At 40.5% G+C, this 19,905-nt stretch overlaps 1 protein-coding gene across 1 annotated transcript; it reads right to left on the bottom strand.

The window, feature by feature from the left end:
• Positions 1-1,580: 1,580 nt before the first annotated feature.
• LOC145784589 (uncharacterized) lies at positions 1,581-3,532 on the bottom strand. The gene has a single exon (XM_082596445.1). The coding sequence runs from the start codon at positions 3,438-3,440 to the stop codon at positions 1,788-1,790; it is 1,653 nt and encodes a 550-aa protein (XP_082452571.1). The 5' UTR covers positions 3,441-3,532; the 3' UTR covers positions 1,581-1,787.
• Positions 3,533-19,905: the final 16,373 nt, after the last annotated feature.

The raw sequence follows: 19,905 nt of genomic DNA on the forward strand, positions 1-19,905 counted from the left end.
CTCAATGATACCAATAAGCTCTGCTATTTCGCGTGCGTTTGTGACCACGTGGTTATATCCTGTATTTCGATAGTCTTCCAAAAACTTCGGCGAAGGGGCCCTCATTCCTTGCGGGGCCTCCTCCGATCGGAGGGCGGTTGCTACGCCTCTGCCTGCAGACCTCTCTGAATATGTGGTGGCGCACCAGGCGAGCGAAAGTGATTGAAAAATTTTTTGGAATACCAAAAATTCTCTTGAATTGCTTGAAAGTTTTATTGCATAGGCCTCATATAGCTGTATTATCTATAAAGTAACTTAATACTCAGTGGTTAAGCGCCGGGCTCAAGATCACGCGGCGCTGGTTCGGCTCTCGGGGTGTGCGCTTGAGCAACGCATTTTAGGACTCTTTCCATTCAGCGTCACCTAGTGAATGGATTAATTTCCCGGCAGTAAAAAACGGAAGCTTCACTCTATTAATCTCGGTGACCGACCCTGCGTCAAAAACCTCTACAAGTATGCGAAACTACCAGGATTAACCTATCAAGGCTTTGTCAGTCCGAGGATAAAGACTCAAAACCAACGAAGTTATGAGAAATATTTTGTAATACTAATTCTAAATAATAAAAGTACACAGCACAACCTTTGATTTATTCTTTTTCATTTACCCTGCGGCGCACCTGATGGCATTCCATGGCACACCGGTTAAGAATCGCTATTGGAAGCTAAATTTTCTCAGCGTGTGGCGCATCTTCAGATGTGTGACAAGATTATGGTTTAGTGCAGCATTTTGAATTTCATATCTATCATTTACGACCTGAAGCTAGTTGGGATGAATGTGGACGGCTAGATTGGAATGGATGTATCTCTATTTGTCACTTACGGCCTGAAGCTAGTTGGGGCATATGAATGAACGCCGACCGGCACTGTGAACGAAGAAACTTCCAGCAACGATTGTTCAAGGAAATCTTTTCAATCAGCGACACCTAGTGGATGACATAGATGACAGACAACAAGCGGGAGCTTCAGTGGTCGATCTTAATAATTGAACCTGCGTCAGTGGTTCAAAGCCTCTGTAGGTATGCCAGACTACCAAGAATGTTTCTCACTACGAAGAAATAACAAAAGGGGCTCATACGCAAAGAGCATAATCTCGGAGAAAAACTTTTGACACGAAACCATCACAATTCGTTGACATGAGAAACAAACCAAGTTGAATCCGCTACTGACGAATAATTATGGACTTGAAAGTCAACAAGCTTCTAAGAGAAACGTTAACCTGAGGTGGATGATTGAAGGGATCTTTATGCTCGGAATGAGCTTCTTCGATAGGTTATTCCTGGCAGTTCCGCAATCCGCATACTTGTAAAAGCTCTGAACCACTAACGCAGGGCCACCGGTCACTGAGATTGGCAAAGTGAAGTTACTGCTTGTTTGTGAATTATTCCATCTACAAGGTGCCGGTTAATAGAGATCTATTTTTGAAATGCGTTGCTCAAGTGTTCACCCCGAGAGTCGAACCAGCAGCGCTGCTTGAGCTGCTTCTTCGGTTACAAAGTCGTGCGCTGTTTACAAACTGAGCTATCGGGCGGATAGAATACAAACATTAAGTTTATTCTATTAAAATAAACAACTTTACTTGAAATTACGTACAGAGAACGTCATTGTGATGCAACAAATAAAACAAAACGTGCTTACATGGCAGTGGAATAATAAGTCGGAATTTCATGAAAATAAATTGTTTCAAAGATTGTGGATTAAAAAATCAAACTACGCCTAATCAAAAAAAGAACCATTTTGAAAACACAGAATCACAAATCACTTGGTAATGAAAACTCTTCACGTTTCAACGCCATTAAAGAATAACCAAACACATTGACTGGTAAACTATCCCGGACCTCTATGGCCGTGACGTCACCGAGTGATGGAGCGAAACTTTCAAAATCATTGTCAGCATTTTGCTTGGAAAGTTTTTGTCTTAATTTCTCGTTATAGCGATATTCGCGAATGCGCTGAATGTCCCAACGTTTTCGACGCTTTTCAGAAATCTCTAATCTTCCGTGCCGCTTCGAATATGCCTCATCGTCGATAACTTCTTTGACCTCCTTTCCGTGCAGCTGATGGGACAATGGAGTGCATCTATGAACCCTCCATGTCGGGATATTCAAAGAGTCGTCTTTCCCAACCTGGCAGTCCAGATCGGTGAAACGATACGCGTCTTGGTCGCGCAAGTTATTATACACGTGATAATCATAGTCAGCTTCCATCAAGGTTGGGGCTTCTGAGGATGCTCCGGCTTCCATAGGAGGTTTTGTTGTTGCAAAATCATCATGTGACGATGTAGAAGCCACTTCGGGGCAAGGTTTAGCATTTGTAATGGTAACAATGTGCTCAGAGAGTGGCATAGATGCCTTCACCCCGGCTGCCATCACAGCACACTGAGGACAGTGCTCGCACACTTTAAGTGTTATAGATTTAGGAGAAACATAATCACGAATACAAGGTGTAGATAATGAAGAAACATCTTTGTTGTCTGGAGAGCTCAATGGGGCCAACTGATTATAACATCGATCTATGAAAGACATCGGTACAGGAACATACCCACTAGCCGCATATGCAGATTGTATTAGTGAAGTTGGTGAGGTGAACTCTAACTGGCTGGGAGACACTGCGTCATTATCATCAGGTAGTTTACGAGTCTTCGCATCACTTTTAGCTTCCGCAAGTGACATTTTTCGTTTATGGGGAGTTGGTGCAAAAGACAAGGTTTTTTCCTCACTTGAGCGACCACAAAGTTCAGAGCTGTCATTGAACACTTCAGTTTCTGTTGGTTGATTCGACTTTCCAGTTGCAGAGTTTGATGCAGTGTATTCTAACTTTGACTGTGTAACTGAACCAGAAATATCGCTATGACGTCGTGACAATATTATTCTTCTTTCCATCCTCTCTAACCGGCTTTTGTAAGATTGTGTAGTTGTTTTCAAGTGTAAAATTTCTTTATCTCTCAGTTTCAGCAAATCTTGTTGACGGCTAATAAGAGACACCTGTAGCATCATTAGCTCTTTTAGGCGAACAATCTCTTTAGCTGGATCTGAGCTTTCAGGAGAATGATTGACCATGTCATTCGCATTGACAGACAACCTTTCCAATGCATCTTGACTGGAAAGATTGTTCAATTCACTTTCCATTTTTTCAAGCAGTGATGGTGAACTACAAAATTTGTTATTGTTGTGTTTAGCTGTTGTCACCGACTTCCCAGCTTGTGAAACATTGTGTACAGACTCTGAAGATGTTTTCACATCATCCGATATTGCGTTCTCATGTGGAGTAGCAAGATGGTGTTTGGTTTGATTACGGAAATCTTGGGATTTTGATTTTCCAGGTAAAGTAACAGATCTTTTACTAGAGAGAACAGGACTTCCTGATATTCCAGCACGAATACGAGGCAAAGGCTTAGCAGCCATTTGCTCACAGTCAATCAGATATTCCAAACAAAACTAAGTGAACCTTGTTTTTAATCAAGCATTTTCATTAAAATCTTACAAATGTGAGCAATCACTCCATTCCTGTAAAATGAAATACATAATTTTAAAAACTCATGCAGCAAACTTGTAGTTTAACAAGAATCCTACTACAGCAGTTGAATAGCATAACCCAAAGTGCAATTTGCTCAGTTTCACCCTTCTAGCTTTTTTTACATAGGCAGTGGCTATCATCATCAACCAATTTTGATTATACAGGCCATGAATTAATCCCCATGTCGAGGGTGTGGCCTGTCTGTCGAGAACGAAGCCTTCCGCTCCACACCTCGCGATTTATTGGGTTGACAGAGTCCATGTTCAGGGCTACAAGGTCACGTTTTACAAGTTTTTCCCAAGAAAGCTATAGCTACAAAAAAGGCTAAATAGGCCTAGTGAAGTCACAAGAATCATACATTCCAGAACAGATTTGTTAGTAATAACAACTAGAGCTCGACCGATATATCGGTCAGCCGATATTTATCGGCCGATATTAGGAGCAGCTGATATATTGTATCGTATTTTTTGCCGATATTCATCGACCAGCAAAAGCACACTCAAAATCAGTCATACATGCCTTTAGAAGAAACACAAGTTGCTCAAACACAAATGTAGTAAACTCTCTCGTTATAATTACATGCAAGTGCAAGCGGCTGCACACAATCCATTTTTGCATGCAGCACGTGGGTATGCTTTTGAATGTCTTATTTTGTGCACATGGAAGGGCACTCTTATAGCTGCCTATTTAATTGGTGCTGCCTGGTTGTGCTTCTGTTTATCGTACTAGTGGCGGTGATACCGGTCTTTGTGCAAATCCTCGCAGAAACTCCTGTCGTGTTGGACTGATTTACGATGACTAAAGATGTTCTCTTCTTGGCATGAATGCTGAGAAACTATGTTTTTGAACTACAATTTGAAACTGTTGAACTTTGATTATTGAATTGAACACAAAACAGCATTGCATTTGGTTGTTTCTTTTCTGTTTGGTGTTTTTTTGTGGTTACTGTTAAGAATGATTTTTCCATTACAGCAACCAATGCATAAACTTTTTTGGACTGGTTTGTTGCTAAAAAACTTTGTTGGTAACATATTTTTCGTAGTTGATATATATCGGTTGAAATATATCGGTATCGGCCTAAAAATTTCATAAATATCGGCATCGGCCTGAAAAAGTGATATCGGTCAAGCTCTAATAACAACCACTTCCTTTGAAAACACACTTATTGCTTTTGTCATTTCGATCACTTACAGTGTCAAATCTTCTCCCATAAACCTAAACATAGTTTAGCTCGTTTTGGTTTGGCTAGTTGATTAAATACAGTTAATAAGATTCGTGACCAGAAAGAAAGAACAGTGAAAACTTTGCAAAACAGGATTTATTGAAACAAATTATTAAGCTTGTCGTAATATAGCCATAATAGCATTGCCAGAAAATGAATTCTGCTCTAATCTGAGAAAATTTAATCCTAATTCTGGCAACACTTATCACAAGCAACCATTGTTACAAGTGTGTAAAAATAGCCACTTCAAATTATTATGACAACCAAACATACACCCTTGCAATGCTTGCAATGCAAAATCCCAGCATAAATTTTGTGGATATCATGAAGCATTTTAAAATAAAATAATTTTCTGAAATGCATAACATTGAAACACTTTATCTTACATGAGTGCAATGTTCATCTCATGCAAACTAAGTTCCAATTGGTTAGGTATCCTATGTCTGCAAGCAGCAGTAGAACCAATAAACGCAGGCTGGCTGATTACATATTTTACTAACTATGGTTTATTGAAACTTTTGTTTAATCTTAGGCAGTATCATGCATACATGGATCTACTAGACCAATAAGATCATACCGGTATACGTAGATTCTAAAATTTTGCTAGGTTTGGTTTAGTTGCTGTACTTTTTTAATTTTCACATTATGAATCGGAAATTTAATTTCTCAAATAAGATGTGCCAGCCCAGTGCATTCAAGATAAAAAATTGTATGGAAATATCCGAAGCAATACATCTGGCATACGCCAAGATTGGGACATGTTTGTTGGACTACTGTCCATGAAAAAAAATGGTGATCAGAATTCAGAAAGCAGAACCTGGAAAATTTAAAAAATGCTAAATAGGCAACTGTGCGATAACAACCGCTGGCTTTTATTTGGAAAATTAGGCTATTTGCCTACACATAAAAATTGAAAGTTCACAGGCTAAGGCTACACCTTGATTTGTACTGTTGAGACTTGATTTGTGTAAGTGTTGCCAGATGCCTACAAGTCAATTCCTCACTGACTTGAACATGTTCTTTACCTCACCAGCTCTTTCTCATTGCACTGCTTCGATAAAAATACGTAAATTTACCCATTTTAAAATTCAGTTGTTTATTAAACTTTACGTGACCAAAAATGGTCTTTATTTTTACTTTGAGTGTTGTTAAAATTTATCTAATTTAGAGCTAGAACTGGTTATCTGGCTACACTGAATTGGTTTCCTTTAAACTAAGCATATAAAACTCTTTATCGCCAAATGTGTCCAATTTTATTTTAAATTACAAAGAAAACTATCTAACCAGAAAAGAAAAGCACTTTTGAGCAATATGAGCCTCGTTTTCTCTTAAACTTTATTTCGTTGGTGGTGACATGACCAGACAATACCTTGATGAGGTGAAAACAACTATTGAAAAACAATTTTTTGGTAAGCCAAAACAACACTATTGCACTAAACACTACAGTGTAGCAGGAACAAAACTGGTGTGGTGTTTTTTACAGCACTAATCTATATTTAGAAAAATAGCTTTTCCAAACCTAGTGTAAATATTTATGTCTATGTTGCTTGACAGACAGAATAACATTATTTAATAACACTTTTGCTCTCGTTCAACACGATATGCATGCCTGTTGCCTGCCTGAAGGTCAGAGAACTGTCGCATTTTCCCCTCTAAATCTTTCAATCTAGTTAATTTCAGCATAGCTTCACGCACAATAGCCTACATGGTAACTATTTATATAGCCTATTCTGGGCCTATTTAACATAAACTATACAACTTTTATTTAGCCTATGTGAAATCTAGCCTATCCAAGGGGCACCAAACAACACATATCGTCATGCCTTTACCAATCTAAATAAAATTCAATTGATAACTAAATAATAACTTTGCTTTGCCACAAATATCAAACACACACTAGAAAAAAATTACTGCAAAAACAAAACAAAATCCACACACAAAAGCATTCGCCTATACTCTCTCCAAATCCGGAACAACATTCTGAGGATGCAACTGGGGGCACTGAGAAGCCAAAAAGGTTATTTAATTCAGATAATCAGATGTTCCTCATAAGATGTGAATAGACAGCGCGTGGAAAATATCCACTGCAACATAGGCTACTTTACAAATTTTGAGAACTTGCAAGTTTGACAAATGATGAAGTCAAACAATTGAGCAGTGAGCACGCTTGAGCCCAGCCAAAAGTACATTAATTGTGGCAGGGTTGGCATACAAAGGGCACGTACATTGAAATTAATTGAATGGAATCGTGAGTACGCTTCCTCAACACTCGAAAGGGCGAAAGATCGATATCACTTCAGTCCAGAGCACACGGTTCTTTTTCGGAAAGACAGCGCCTAATGACATGCCAAGACTATGAGTTCAGTTAATTGTATAACGGCATATCTCTTCACTGCTCCGACTGCTATGTAGCATCTTTAATCGCAGAGTGGACTTCGGCAACTATGTCGTTGCAATGGGTTTAATATAGGCTAAGACTGTCAATATTTTTATCAGCCTCTCGACAAAACAACACGTCTGAAAGATTTGGTACTTCTATAATCAGATAGTTTATGCGGTGGAAAACCGTAAAATGTTTAAGGTCCAGAAAAGTTTTCATAGTCTGAGCATTGCTGTTTGTTTTTTTTTGCAAATGAATCATTGAAAGTTTCGTTGCCGTTGTTTTATGACTTTCAAAAAGCTTTTAACTGAATTGTGCTTCAACAACTCTTCCCATGCACCACCTACCGGAAAGTATCCGCATAAAATATTTACCGTACGTTGATGCACCGTTCGAGCGGTTTCAAATATCTTTGATTTTCTCTCCAAACCTTAAAGATTTTGATTTGGATATAAAACTTGAAGTTTGGCATAGTTTATCTCACACTGAAAGCATTTCTCTATGTACTTTTGAAGAATTAGGCTAACATCTGTAACCGTAACAAAATGTTTTTAAACCATAAAATGTTGTGTTTTCTTCCTCTCTCTTCGCTGTACCAACCTGTTTATTAATTTGTCTATTTTTGTGTCAACTATTTTTGTGCAACAACTACATTTTTGTGCAACTACAACGGTAACTTATATTTGCATAAAGTTACCGACAATTAAGCGATGTTAAACAGCATGTGACAGATGACATGATAGAAATCTATTCAAAGCATGACACCCAAACGGCTTACCACAATGTGATAGAAAGTTTTTCAAAAAAAAGTTTGTTTTTGATTCCCCGCCTGTAAACGTAACCTATAACTTGCCTGCAATCCAACCAAAGCCTACGAGAAGTAGCCTAATGATTGGATTATTGAATGATTGGATTATTTGAATAAGGCTCTCGGTAGAATTAGGTTATTTTCAAATATTTCAATCTCCATCAGTGGCAGATGCAAAAGGATGGTTGAGATGCTCTCTTTAACATTGTAAAATTAAAAAATGACTGATTTTGCTGTTTGGATAGGTAACATCTCATCAGTGTTGTACGTTGACGCCGTCAATTTGACGGCGTCATTTGACGGCGTCAACTTTTTGTTGACGCTGAGGCTAGCGCCGTCAAATTATTTTTCAGTTAACGGAAGTGATAGCGCCGTCAACTATTTTGCCGATTTTAAGCGTCAAGCGCTAAGCGTCATTTTTTGTTTTCATGGAAAATCTCGTTTCACAATAAGAGTTTCACAATGTATTCTGGCCAGCGCGACTCATCCGAATTACCGGCTTTTGCGTTGGTTGGAATGGCTCCCTGGAATACATGCGGAAGAACTTCGCCAAATGGTGATCACCCATGTATTGAGAACGAGGGATCAGAGACAGAAAGCGAAAAATCCATGAATGGCATCGCGGACGTTGAATATAGCCTACTTTATTTCAAGAGCTCTATGCCCCTGAAAAGAGCGATGTTGGTGCAGTGGACCTCGTTAAAAGATTTATGCATGCTAAACTATCACAGCACGCTTGGAACAGTGATACCTTTCCAACTAAACGTTTTCAACTTGTTTTTGAAATACAACACACCAATACCAACCAGCGCTGCTGTGGAACGCATGTTTTCACTTGGAAAGGACAATATGCGCAGGGGCGCCGGAAGCGGGGGGGAGCGAATGCCCCCCTGCCCTCAAATTTCTGTGGATGGGGAGGGAAGAGGGGGCAATGGTGCCCTTTTAAGGTCATGTAAGCTACTGCACACTTTGCATTATAACAATTTATGCTATTCGCTATTAGCCTAATTATAATGTTCTATTTTTGCCTCAAAATAATATTCACGACACAAAATTCTCCATCACAGTAAGTTATATTACATCATTATAAAACAGCATTATGCCCTTCCGCGCCATTGTTCTTTGTATAGCGGCCACTTGTATCATTACTCGACAATGAGCTGATAGATGAGCATTATCGCTAGGCTATATCTTATCTTAAAACTTACAAAAAAAATTGGCCTTTCAGCAACAAAAGTGCCCTTTTTTCATACTCCTGCCCATCCAGTCAAAAATCGCTCCGGCGCCCCTGAATATGCGTTCCGAACGCAGCAGATTGTCAGACAAACGTTTTAAAATGCTTGTTTTTCTGCAAGGAAATAACTAATAAGCTGAGCAGCTAATTACAATACAGTCTCAAAACATAATACCTGCTCTTTATTTATAGCTATTGTTAGGCTGAACTTGGTTGAAATATTTCCGTTTTATGAGACGCTGGCAAAAAATAGCGCTAGAAATTAGCGCTGACGCCGTCAATTTCTTTAAGAGCTTACGCAGTCCTTTACGCCGTAAAGTTTTTAGGCAATTCGCGCTGACGCTGACGCCGTCAAATTATTTCAATGACGCGTACAACACTGCATCTCATTTCCTATTTATTGCTACTAGTTTTTTGTTTCTTTTTTATTCTTCAAATGTGTTTGATTACTTTTTTAACGTAAGCAGAGTGTTGCGCCCTGAATGTTTAGATTTATTTTGCTTGGTTTCGTTGTAGTTGAAAGAACATTATTTCAACGTAAAAACTTGCTGTCCATGTCATCTCTTCTTGTAACAGAAAATTTGCTTCATTCCTCAAATTATGTGGATTTAATACCGAAACCATATGGAACAGAAAACAAACCGTTGAATTGTGTTCTTGTTGCAAATCTGGGCTACGTATTGTGATGAGGCGTTTCCTATTTCCTGATAGCAATTATTAAGAAATGTACGGGATGATCTACCGCGTTAATACAGTGAACTGGCTGTTATGAACCGTCGTCAGTTTAACTTGTTTTTATTTGTAATCGCCACAGTGAAAAAACTATGCATCCTACAAGGTCTAGAAAAAGGTAGAAGGGAAAAATCGATGTGGAGGCTCGCTAAACACCGAAATAAAACAATTAACTGTCACGATTGCAACAAATTCATCTTCTTCATAAGGTTTGTTACATGAACAATGTCAGAATCTTTTGTGTCAAACAATAAATGAGCGATCTGTGGGATTGCTTCTTTAAAGCTCAGTAGGTTACAGCAAAAGCATTGACACCATTTTGCACGAGACAAGCAGGCAGAATCGTAAACAAAGATATAATCTTGGTATCTGCGCTGTAGCCTATTGCTTTACAATGTAAGACTGCCATATTTAGTGTAGGCCATGTTACACAGATTGTCTAAAGATTCCAGACAGCAAATCAGTCGTTTGCAAACGTTGAATCAATGTAAAACACGACTGATATGTTGTTTGAGATGTGCATGGAATAGATTTAATTAGTATTAATGAATATAAAACGATTTAAATCTTTATATTAATTGTGTTTGGAAGACAGATCAGGTGCTTTTTAAAATGAAAGAAATCAAAACAGGAAACTGCTTCATATTGTATTCTTCAGCTTGTACGAACTCGTCATAATACGAAGACGCTGATTGACAATTGAATACCTACGTGAATTTAAGAAAGGCCCAATTCATACAAAGGTGTTTTTGAAATAAATACGTTAGTTTTGTAGTGGAATTTCGATGAAGATTAAATGCTTAGACATATAGGTAAGAAGTAATATGTCTGAAAATGTTACTCGGTGAAAATTCTGTGGAGAAACTATGGAAAAATTAAGGCCTAACTGCTGGAGTTGGATCTTTTTTAAAATCAATGAAAATATTGAGGGAGGTGTTTTTCATGTTTATAGGCTTGAAAAAATTGGCCTTCTTTCAGTTATCATTTAGAGGACACTGACAAGAATCGGAAAATCACAAAAAGTGAAATTTGAAAAAATAGAATTGGGCCCTTTTTGAATTCGTTCTTCTTCGTCGTATGAGCTGTTCTTCGGACTATATGTTTGGGCATGATGTCATCAGCCACTCGACAGTCTCGTCATCCAGGGCCTTCAGTCCAAGCGTTCCATGTGGTGGTTGATGGATTGGGCAGTCATGGACGACATGATCTACTGTCTGGTCTGTGGCGCCACACTCGCATCCCGGTGAGGGAGCCAGGCCCCATCTGCACATGTCTGAACGAAAGCGACCGACGCCGGTTCGTAGGCGGTTAAGCCGGACCCACGCGAGTCTTGCGAGGGACATTCCCGGAGGGTGGGGATCGACGTCGGGTAGGAAATCACGGAGTCGGGATGTGTTGTTTTGCCACTCCATGTTCCATGTGTAGTTCGTCCAGTGTGCCGCACTTATTCCAAGATCTTCAACGTTGTTCAGAAGCTGTCGTGCGGCGGGCACAAATGGGCGTCTTGATTTCAGTCGCTGCTGTCCTCCAGGTAGGCGCTGGAGTGTACTGTGGAGGAGGTGGTCGGGGTCCAGTGCGCGACGTGCAAGAGAAATCATGGCTCCTTTACGGCGAAGCTCAGCAGGATGGATGCCTGCAAGGATGGGAAGGTAGTCCGTTGGAGTGGGACGCAGGCATCCAGTCACAGTGCGTAGTGCGTCATTGATGGCGGTGTCAATGTGGCGGGTGTGAGAGCTGCGGCACCACACTGGTGCGCAGTACTCAGCGGTAGAATGAACGAGGGCCAAGGTAGCTGTGCGAAGGGTTTTCGCATCAGCTCCCCAGCCGGAACCCGCCAGCCGCCTCAAAAGTGCAACGCGCGCAGACAGTTTTTTGCGCAGTGACTCTAGGTGTCGTCGGTACGTGAGTGACCTGTCCAGGGTTACGCCGAGGTAGGTGGGTTCGGCGCAGTAGGGGAGGGGTTCGTCATCGGTGGTAATGTTGATCTCACGTTTTGCTTCCTTGTTGTTTAGATGGAAGGCCGCCGACACTGTCTTTGCCTTGCTGAGCTGTAGCTTCCATTTCTGGAGATATGTTGATATAGTTGACATGTCCTGGCTTAGGTTCCTCTCCATTGACTGCCAATCTCCGGCTGGATGCAGGAGAGCCAGATCGTCTGCGTAAGCATACTTCCTGGAGATGGTGTCAGGCAGGTCATAGATGTAAGTGTTAAAGAGGAGGGGAGCCAGGACAGAGCCCTGTGGGACGCCGTTCCTGAGTCGACGTAGTCTACTTCGTCGGCCGCTACCGGTGGAAAGGGTAAAGCTGCGGTTTTGCACAAGTTCCATAATCATATGGACCATGTGCCTGTCAGGAAGGAGACGAAGTAGTTTGCAGGTAAGGCCGCTGTGCCATACAGTGTCGTAGGCAGCCGTGAGATCGACAAACACGGCGCCAGCCTTCTTTTTTGCCGAGAAGCTGTCCTCGATGTCTTGGGTCATCAGAGTGACCTGGTCTACGGTTGATCTTCCGTGGCGAAAGCCGGCTTGTTCCCGAGGGAGCTGAGGGTCTATTATCGGTTCGACGCGGGCGTAGATAAGTCTCTCGAGTATCTTGAAGGGGATACAGAGCAGAGAGATGGGACGGTAGCTCTTCGGATCCCCTGGGGGCTTCTTCGGCTTTGGGACTGCAACCACTAGGGCTCTTCTCCAGATTCTTGGGATGCGCAGGTGACGCAGGCAGCAGGAAAGGAAGTCTTTTAACCAGGACCTCATAGAGGGGGCAGCATGGAGTATTAGTTCCGGGCATAGGTGGTCAAGGCCCGGGGATTTGCCTGGCTTTAGGTGCTGGAGGGCGGAGGCAAATTCTTCTGGGGTAAACTCACCAGAGATGTTGCCCTCGACAGGTGTTGGGACCTTCCAGAGGTCCGTCATTTCCTTGAGGACGGACTTGTCTGATTCACGGTCTCTCGTTCTGTGCACTCCATTTTTCACAAGTTGTGAGGCGATTGCATTTGCCGAAATGGGGCATTGGCGACGAGAGGCACGTGATCTGCCAGTGAGGTTGTTGAGTGTACTCCATGCTGTGCGGCTGGAGTGCGTGAAGTCGATTGAGTCTATGGCTTCTGTCCAGCGCTTCTTCCTCTTTGAATCCAATCTTGCCAGCAGGGCTGTTGCTGAGTTGGTGGTGGCGGTGCCCTGGGGGGAACGGAGGAAGTCGCGGTAGAGGCTGTCGCACTCCACATCCCAGCAAGGTATGTAGTTTTTCCGTCGACCTCGCGGGATGGAGTCTTTTGCCGCAGATATGATTGCATCACAGAAGTCCTGGTAGGCTTCATCCACTTTGATGGTGTGTGGAGATGGGAGGTACTGCGTAGCTTCGTTTGTGAGGAAGCTGTAGTATTCCCAATCGGCCTTTCTGAAGTTCCATCGCTTGACAGGCTTGCTCGGAATAGGTGTGGCAAGCAAGGGGGCCGTGATTAGCGAGGGTCGGTGTTGAGACCTTGGGAACTTCTCTAGCACACGTCTGTCCGGCTGGCGATCATCGGGGTCATCGCTTGCGAAAGCCAGGTCTGGGTTCGTGCCAGTGTTCCAACGACCGGAGTGGAAGCTCGGTGCGCCCTTAGGATCGTATAAGAGGGCGAGGTTGTTGTTGGTTGCCCAAGCGGCCAGACTTTCTCCGTCGTTGTTGATGGAGTTGTAGCCCCAGTCAGTGTGGTGGCAGTTAAAATCACCAGCGTAGAGGCTGGGGTGGGGGAACACTGGGATGGCTGTTGATGTTATCCGCGAAGGTGGGGGCTTGTAGACATTGACGATGTTGTAGCCTGCTACATCTACACAAAGCCACTCGATCTCCGATTGAGCTTGGGATTGGTCAACCAAGGACCAGCTCAGCCGGTCATGGACAAACGTGGCGAGGCCGTGTTTCCTGCTGCAGGTTGCGCCTGCGAGTGTGAAGTTGGTTATTACCAACTTTTCCACAGACGTACAGTGAGTCTCCTGGAGGAGGATGATGAGGGCTTGATGCTTGGTGGCCAGGTGCTCGATGATGTTGAGCTTGCTGGCCGTGATGCCCTCGGTGTTCAGCTGCAGTACGGTGGGTCGTCGGTACTTTTCGACAGTACGAGCACTGCCGTGCCCTGAAAAGGGCATTTCCCTACCCACCCTGTGCTGAACAGTCTCATTAGCTCTTGTTTGACAAGCTTCGTTTCGCATACGTATTTGTATAATTTCGTATGTTACTGACGGGGGGGACCACGTGAAGGTGCTTGTCTTCCTCCCCTTTGAATTCGTTTATTCGATTGTACGATCACAATTTATTATTTTTCAACCAATAGCCACCTTGACGGCATAATCTACATTATTGCAAGGTAATATGTCGACAGAACCAAACAATTCATTCAAAGAGCCAGAGCCCAGAGCATATGTACAGGTAGTAAAGCTACTATCATGATTCATTTTATCGATTTGTGTCTACATGAAAGAAATATTTAATTTAGGATTAAACAATAAATACTATTAATACTACAAAAAATGCTCAATGCCGAGCAAAAAGCCAAGCAGAGCGAATTAAATCAATGTAGTTATTACTCTCTAAACCCTTGACAGCCTGTTTCATCCTAAAAGGGATTCTATTTGAATAAGGACCTTCCGATGATCCTCCTTTTAGGATTAAACAGGCTGTCAAGGGTTTAGAGAGTAATAACAATATTTGATTTAATCTAGGATTAAATTTCTGATATATAAAAATCATCGGAATTGCAGCAACTAGTTGTAGAAATCTGGAGTCCAAAACGCAAATAATTTGGTTAAAAGAGTTTCTCATGTTCTTGATTGATTGCAGTATGATGAAATATGACTGCTGTTACAATTCTTTTAAATAATTTTTTTTGTAATTTTCACATCGTTTCGATGTAATCCTATCTGCATAAAAACAAGATGACGTCACACATCAATTATCTTTGGGAGACAATTTGGTGCCAAAAAGCAATATCGAAATTGATTGAAATCGAAAATGCCATGCGGCTGTCCTGCTAAAGCAATAAAGAGGGCGTAAGCGAGCTGTAAAAAGTTTTACTGATGTTAATTACATTCAAGTTATTTTTCACCCTCTCCGTTGAGAAATCAGTTTCATATGGAAAATCAAGTTTTCCTTATGTTCATTCAACATCTGCAGACGTTACATCAATGTTAAAACTATTTGTTGGCTAGGTGTTGTTTCCTTGATCATTCACTATATTTATGTCAGCGTCCAGTGAAGACTTTGCTTAATTACAGAGTTTTTTTTAGATTTGTGCCGTGGCACACTGGTGTGACGGGACCACAAAAAGAAGTATCGGCCCAGAAAGTTGAATCAGTTCAATTTTTAAAAGTGTCGCATTTGTCAAAATTTCAAAATTTTTAAATTTTACTTCTGTTTTGCCTTAATCGTTTTGCTCTTTGTTTAGATATGAGCTTTAGCTGCTTTCACACAAGGCCCTTTTATTCCTCTGAGATATGAACAATATATCGCAACAATGCACGAGTCAGGCGTATTGAAGGTTTGAATACAGTAGAGTTCGTGGAGTTGCGGTAGAAATAGCAATGGCTTTCGCCAAACGTTTTGGTACAAGAGTAATTTAAGTTTCAGCCTAGGATTTACTTCACAATCTTCACATACATCATATTAACATTGTATTGAAATACTGATAGGTCAATGAATCAGAAGTGCTCTTAAAAATGACTATTTTTAAGTATTTCACACTTAACAATGAAGCTATTACGAACGGCGTTCGTATTGTGCCACAGCCGTATATCAAAGTAATTCTTTTCAAATTTAAAAGTTAATTTCTGGCCGCATTACCAAAAAGCGCTACATTAATTTTTGTTGAATGATTGTTAGAGTAACGATAAGCCGTATACTTGTAGCATATCAACCTTTTCACGATTTTCAATAGATTACTGACAAAGCGAAAGATCCCAATTTAGCAAATCAGTCATTTCGTACATTAATTCAACGTCTGGAAATATTTAATCAATGTTAATAGGCTAATAACTAATTTGCCAACTAAGTTATCGTATATCCTAAGTTAGCCAACCGAGTCGCAATCCACAATTTTTTGATAATATAACAGCATATAAATCCTATACTAAAGCACATACTGAAAAATAACTGTCGATTGCTGGTGGTCCGATGCAATATTTCGTGTTTTTCAAGTTGATATTTATTTAATTTTACCACAAGATGACGGTGGGAATCAGAATACTTTAATTGTGATTGTGGCACAGATTTCCATACTGAGTTGTCACCGGTAACGCATCGAAAAGAAAACAAACACATTTCGTGTATCTTTTACAATATACTTTTCTTATATATATTACAATATACGTTATATTACAATATATTATTACAATATATATTACAATATATTACAATTTCTTATATCTTTTACAATATACGTATGTTACTTTTCAAATAAAACGTTAAAGCATCTTCGTTTTACAGGGCACATTGAATGCTTTGAGGATCGCAAACCGGTAATAATTCATTTTAATGTTTTCCTGAAAATAATTGACAAAGCTATAAATTTAACATGGAAGCTGAATCACATACAAACGGTTTAACAGGTTGAGGCATAGATCAACTGTCTGTGAGGTGCAACAAATCAGTCAAACGCTCGCTGTGAAGCACCTCGCTGTTCTAGTTTGTCTGGGTTACAATAAAGCACAAACACTACTTGAAATTTGGAAGTGAAAATGTATTAGCTATCTTTTCATATGGTAATAAATCTCAAAAGAAAAACGAGTTTGTAATATTAAGTCAACATTTCATAAGAGAGGGGTGTGGTTACAGCTCATTCTATCAACCTATATATCAAAATAATTCATACCAAGTGATAGGTTTATCATAGATAGGAGAATTTCCTCAAAACTGATTGGGTAAACACCACATGTGAGTTATAAATTCATAACGTTGCTTTATCGTTAGGAAATGTTTGTTAGCGTTGCATTATTATGACCAGCCTCTGAACACAAGGAGAGATTGATAAGATAAACGTTCACCAGGGTCGAAGCCGCTTTCCACTGCGTCACAGAAATGCACTCCCCGATCATTTATCTTTGGTCAGTTCTTCAAACATCTGCTGCTTCGATAAGATCTGTTTCCTGATTTACATGCTGCCACAGTCGGGGAAACTGCTTGTTTTCTATCTAACACAAGGTGTAAGTACAAAGTTGTAGTTAAACGAATAATTTGCCAGGGCACAGCAAAGACGTGTTCCACCACAAACCATCACAAGCGACGAAACTGATTCTTTGGGAGAGAACAGAATGAAAGGAGGAGATGGCGATGTCCGGTGTGTCACACATACTTATGACCTCATAAGACGTTATTATGATAAACGTGTTTTTACAAGATGCTTCAAATTGCATCCGAAACTTATTATTTTTTATAAACGATGCAACATTTTGTGAATCATAAAAAACTTAACCTTTTTAGTGTAGGGGCTAAGCCTAATGTGGATATAGTTTCAATTCCCATGAGGTGAAATGTCCAATCTTAAGCCTACTAACAACTTTTCCTAATTAAAGACAAGTCAGTCTATCTATCTTACTTGCAAGCGAAGTAAACCAGACAAAAACTACGACAGTTAAAAACTCATGTTTTTTGGGTTAAGAGAGCAGGGGGGAGAATTGTGATAAAACAGTAGCTGTAACCGAGTCACCTTAATGAGTGTTCTTGTTCGCCCTTCTGTGTGAGAATATAGCTCTTCTTGAAAAACTTCACTGTAGATTTATCAATGAACCATTACAGTGCAAACCCGGTCGTCATTGGGCAAATAACACGTAACTTAACTCAACAGTCGTGAGGACAAATATAGTCTTTTAGTTCGTTCTTCCAAGCCATAAGAATTTCGAAAGCAAACAACAGAAAAATGGTGAAGCACCACTTTCAATGTGCTTCAGCGCAGGATTACAGAGCAGAATGTTCTATTGTAAGCGAGTGACCGGCTCTATTGTTAGTTTACTGTGACATAGAATTTGTCCGTCTTTACATTCATTCAACGTCTGCAGACGTTGAGTTCTGATAGTGGTGGCTCTAAACCACCGATGAAGTTACTGAGCTTGAGAGTGTGCAATTTCCCCATGTTGTCGAAGTGTTGTCAGCTGTAAAGTAATTTGTGCACAGAAGGTACCGCTGAACAAAGAGTTGTTTCAAAATATATGAAGTGCACTATGCCACTGCACATCGCTGCTTGATCATGATAATGCTTAAGAAAACATCTTCGAATGCTACTTCGAAGGATTAGGAAGTAGAATGAAGACCAAATCCAATCCTATATTCATCCATTCTCGTCCTAACATCTCGAACCATCATCTGGTCTCTACCGAAAGAGGGTTTCAAATTCCTCTGCAGGAGTGCAGGGTAATCCGGCTTTTTCCACCCAACCGCGCACCAATGGGGAGTGATACCTTCCTCTTCCTGTGAGTGCATCTTCCTCTTAATATAAATATTACTTCACATTTTAATTTTTTCTAATATCACTAACGAGGAAAATCATCAAAGTCATTTTCCAATTTGCTCATCGACCATGAGAAGGTCTATCCCCGATTACCCTTCCAGCCCGCTCTGAGTCATTGTTGCGCCACAATGATACAGTTTTTGTGACGTAGTTTTGCTCACAAACAAAGTGCTTTGGCGCCGCGACTCACACCTCGTGGCAGACTCGTAAATGTCACTCCCTCTGGTAGGTCTGGGTTCGATTCCAGGCTGAGTCATAACCAAAGCTTTAAAAGTATAAGCTTCCCAGAAAACACAGTGAAAATAAGTCGATACAATTACGGATCGCATCGCAAACAGGATGCAGATTAAAAATATACAAATTTCAAACTTTTCATTTTTAGTACCGGTTTTCTATTTCATATTATTTCAATCCTAGCGATAAAATTAGTCCTTTTCTAGATTGAATTAATATCTGCAGAACGGAGTGATTGGCTGGGACAAACAAATACAAATCTTTGTTTGTTGTAGAGCAGTTGTACATAAACTATAAACATCATCATTATTCTAACATGATTCCGAGGTTCAACCAGAGGTTTAACCAAACCAGAAACAAATCTCTCACCAGCCTCACAAAGTTTGCATCGAAAAAAGCAAGTTGCTTTTTTTCTTTGTTGAATGAAATAGTTCCGCATTGATCAACGACGCCGCGGGTTGAAGGGAGAAAATCATTCACGAAAAAGAGTTTCGAAGTTCGTATCATGCGAGATTCTGCTTGGGTTAGTCACTACAAGTCAGGACATTCAGTTCTTGTACTCAGTTACGTTTACAATTGATAAAAAAGTTACTTTGTTGAGCCATGAGCTATTTTATGTTAAGTCGTGGTACGTTGTTGTTTAGTTTTGTTTGTTGAAAACGAGACAGAAAACAACGATCGCAGTGTAAGTAGCCTACTGTAATAACAAAAAGGGACTATCTCAAAGTATATCACACAATTGGATGCCTGGTGAAGTTTAAAAGCAAACAAGTAGCGAGGATGAGGCCTGAAAGCGACACCGCTTAGTAGTTTCGTGCCTCACCCGTACTTTATACTTGCTCATTGATTTCTGTGTTCGCGTTATTTTGAACCCTCCTAGTGAATTATAAGCCCTCCTAACTTTATGGGTTAAACGCGATGGACAGAATTGAAACTAATTTCATAATTTGTTTTGAAGAAACAGTTTTTAGTTTCGTATCTTTTGTGACGTCATGTTTATAAACTTTTCGATGACGTTGAAATAATTGTTTAGACAAAGTCACCGCTAATATCAAAAGCGTGGTATACTTCAAGGAGACGTCACACTGCTCTCGCCTGCCATGTTTCTTGGCTATTTTAATCAAGAAAACGAACTGATGGATTGATTTTGATCATTAAATCATCACGTCAAGTTACTTTTGTGCCAAATTCCAAGACCTTTGCTGTAATCGTCGTTTTGTTTAGAAACCCTTTGAAAAACCTTGCCCTTAAAAACGCTTGTGTA

This window comes from Aplidium turbinatum, chromosome 15, assembly GCF_918807975.1.
Source record: "Aplidium turbinatum chromosome 15, kaAplTurb1.1, whole genome shotgun sequence".
NCBI lineage: Eukaryota > Metazoa > Chordata > Ascidiacea > Aplousobranchia > Polyclinidae > Aplidium > Aplidium turbinatum.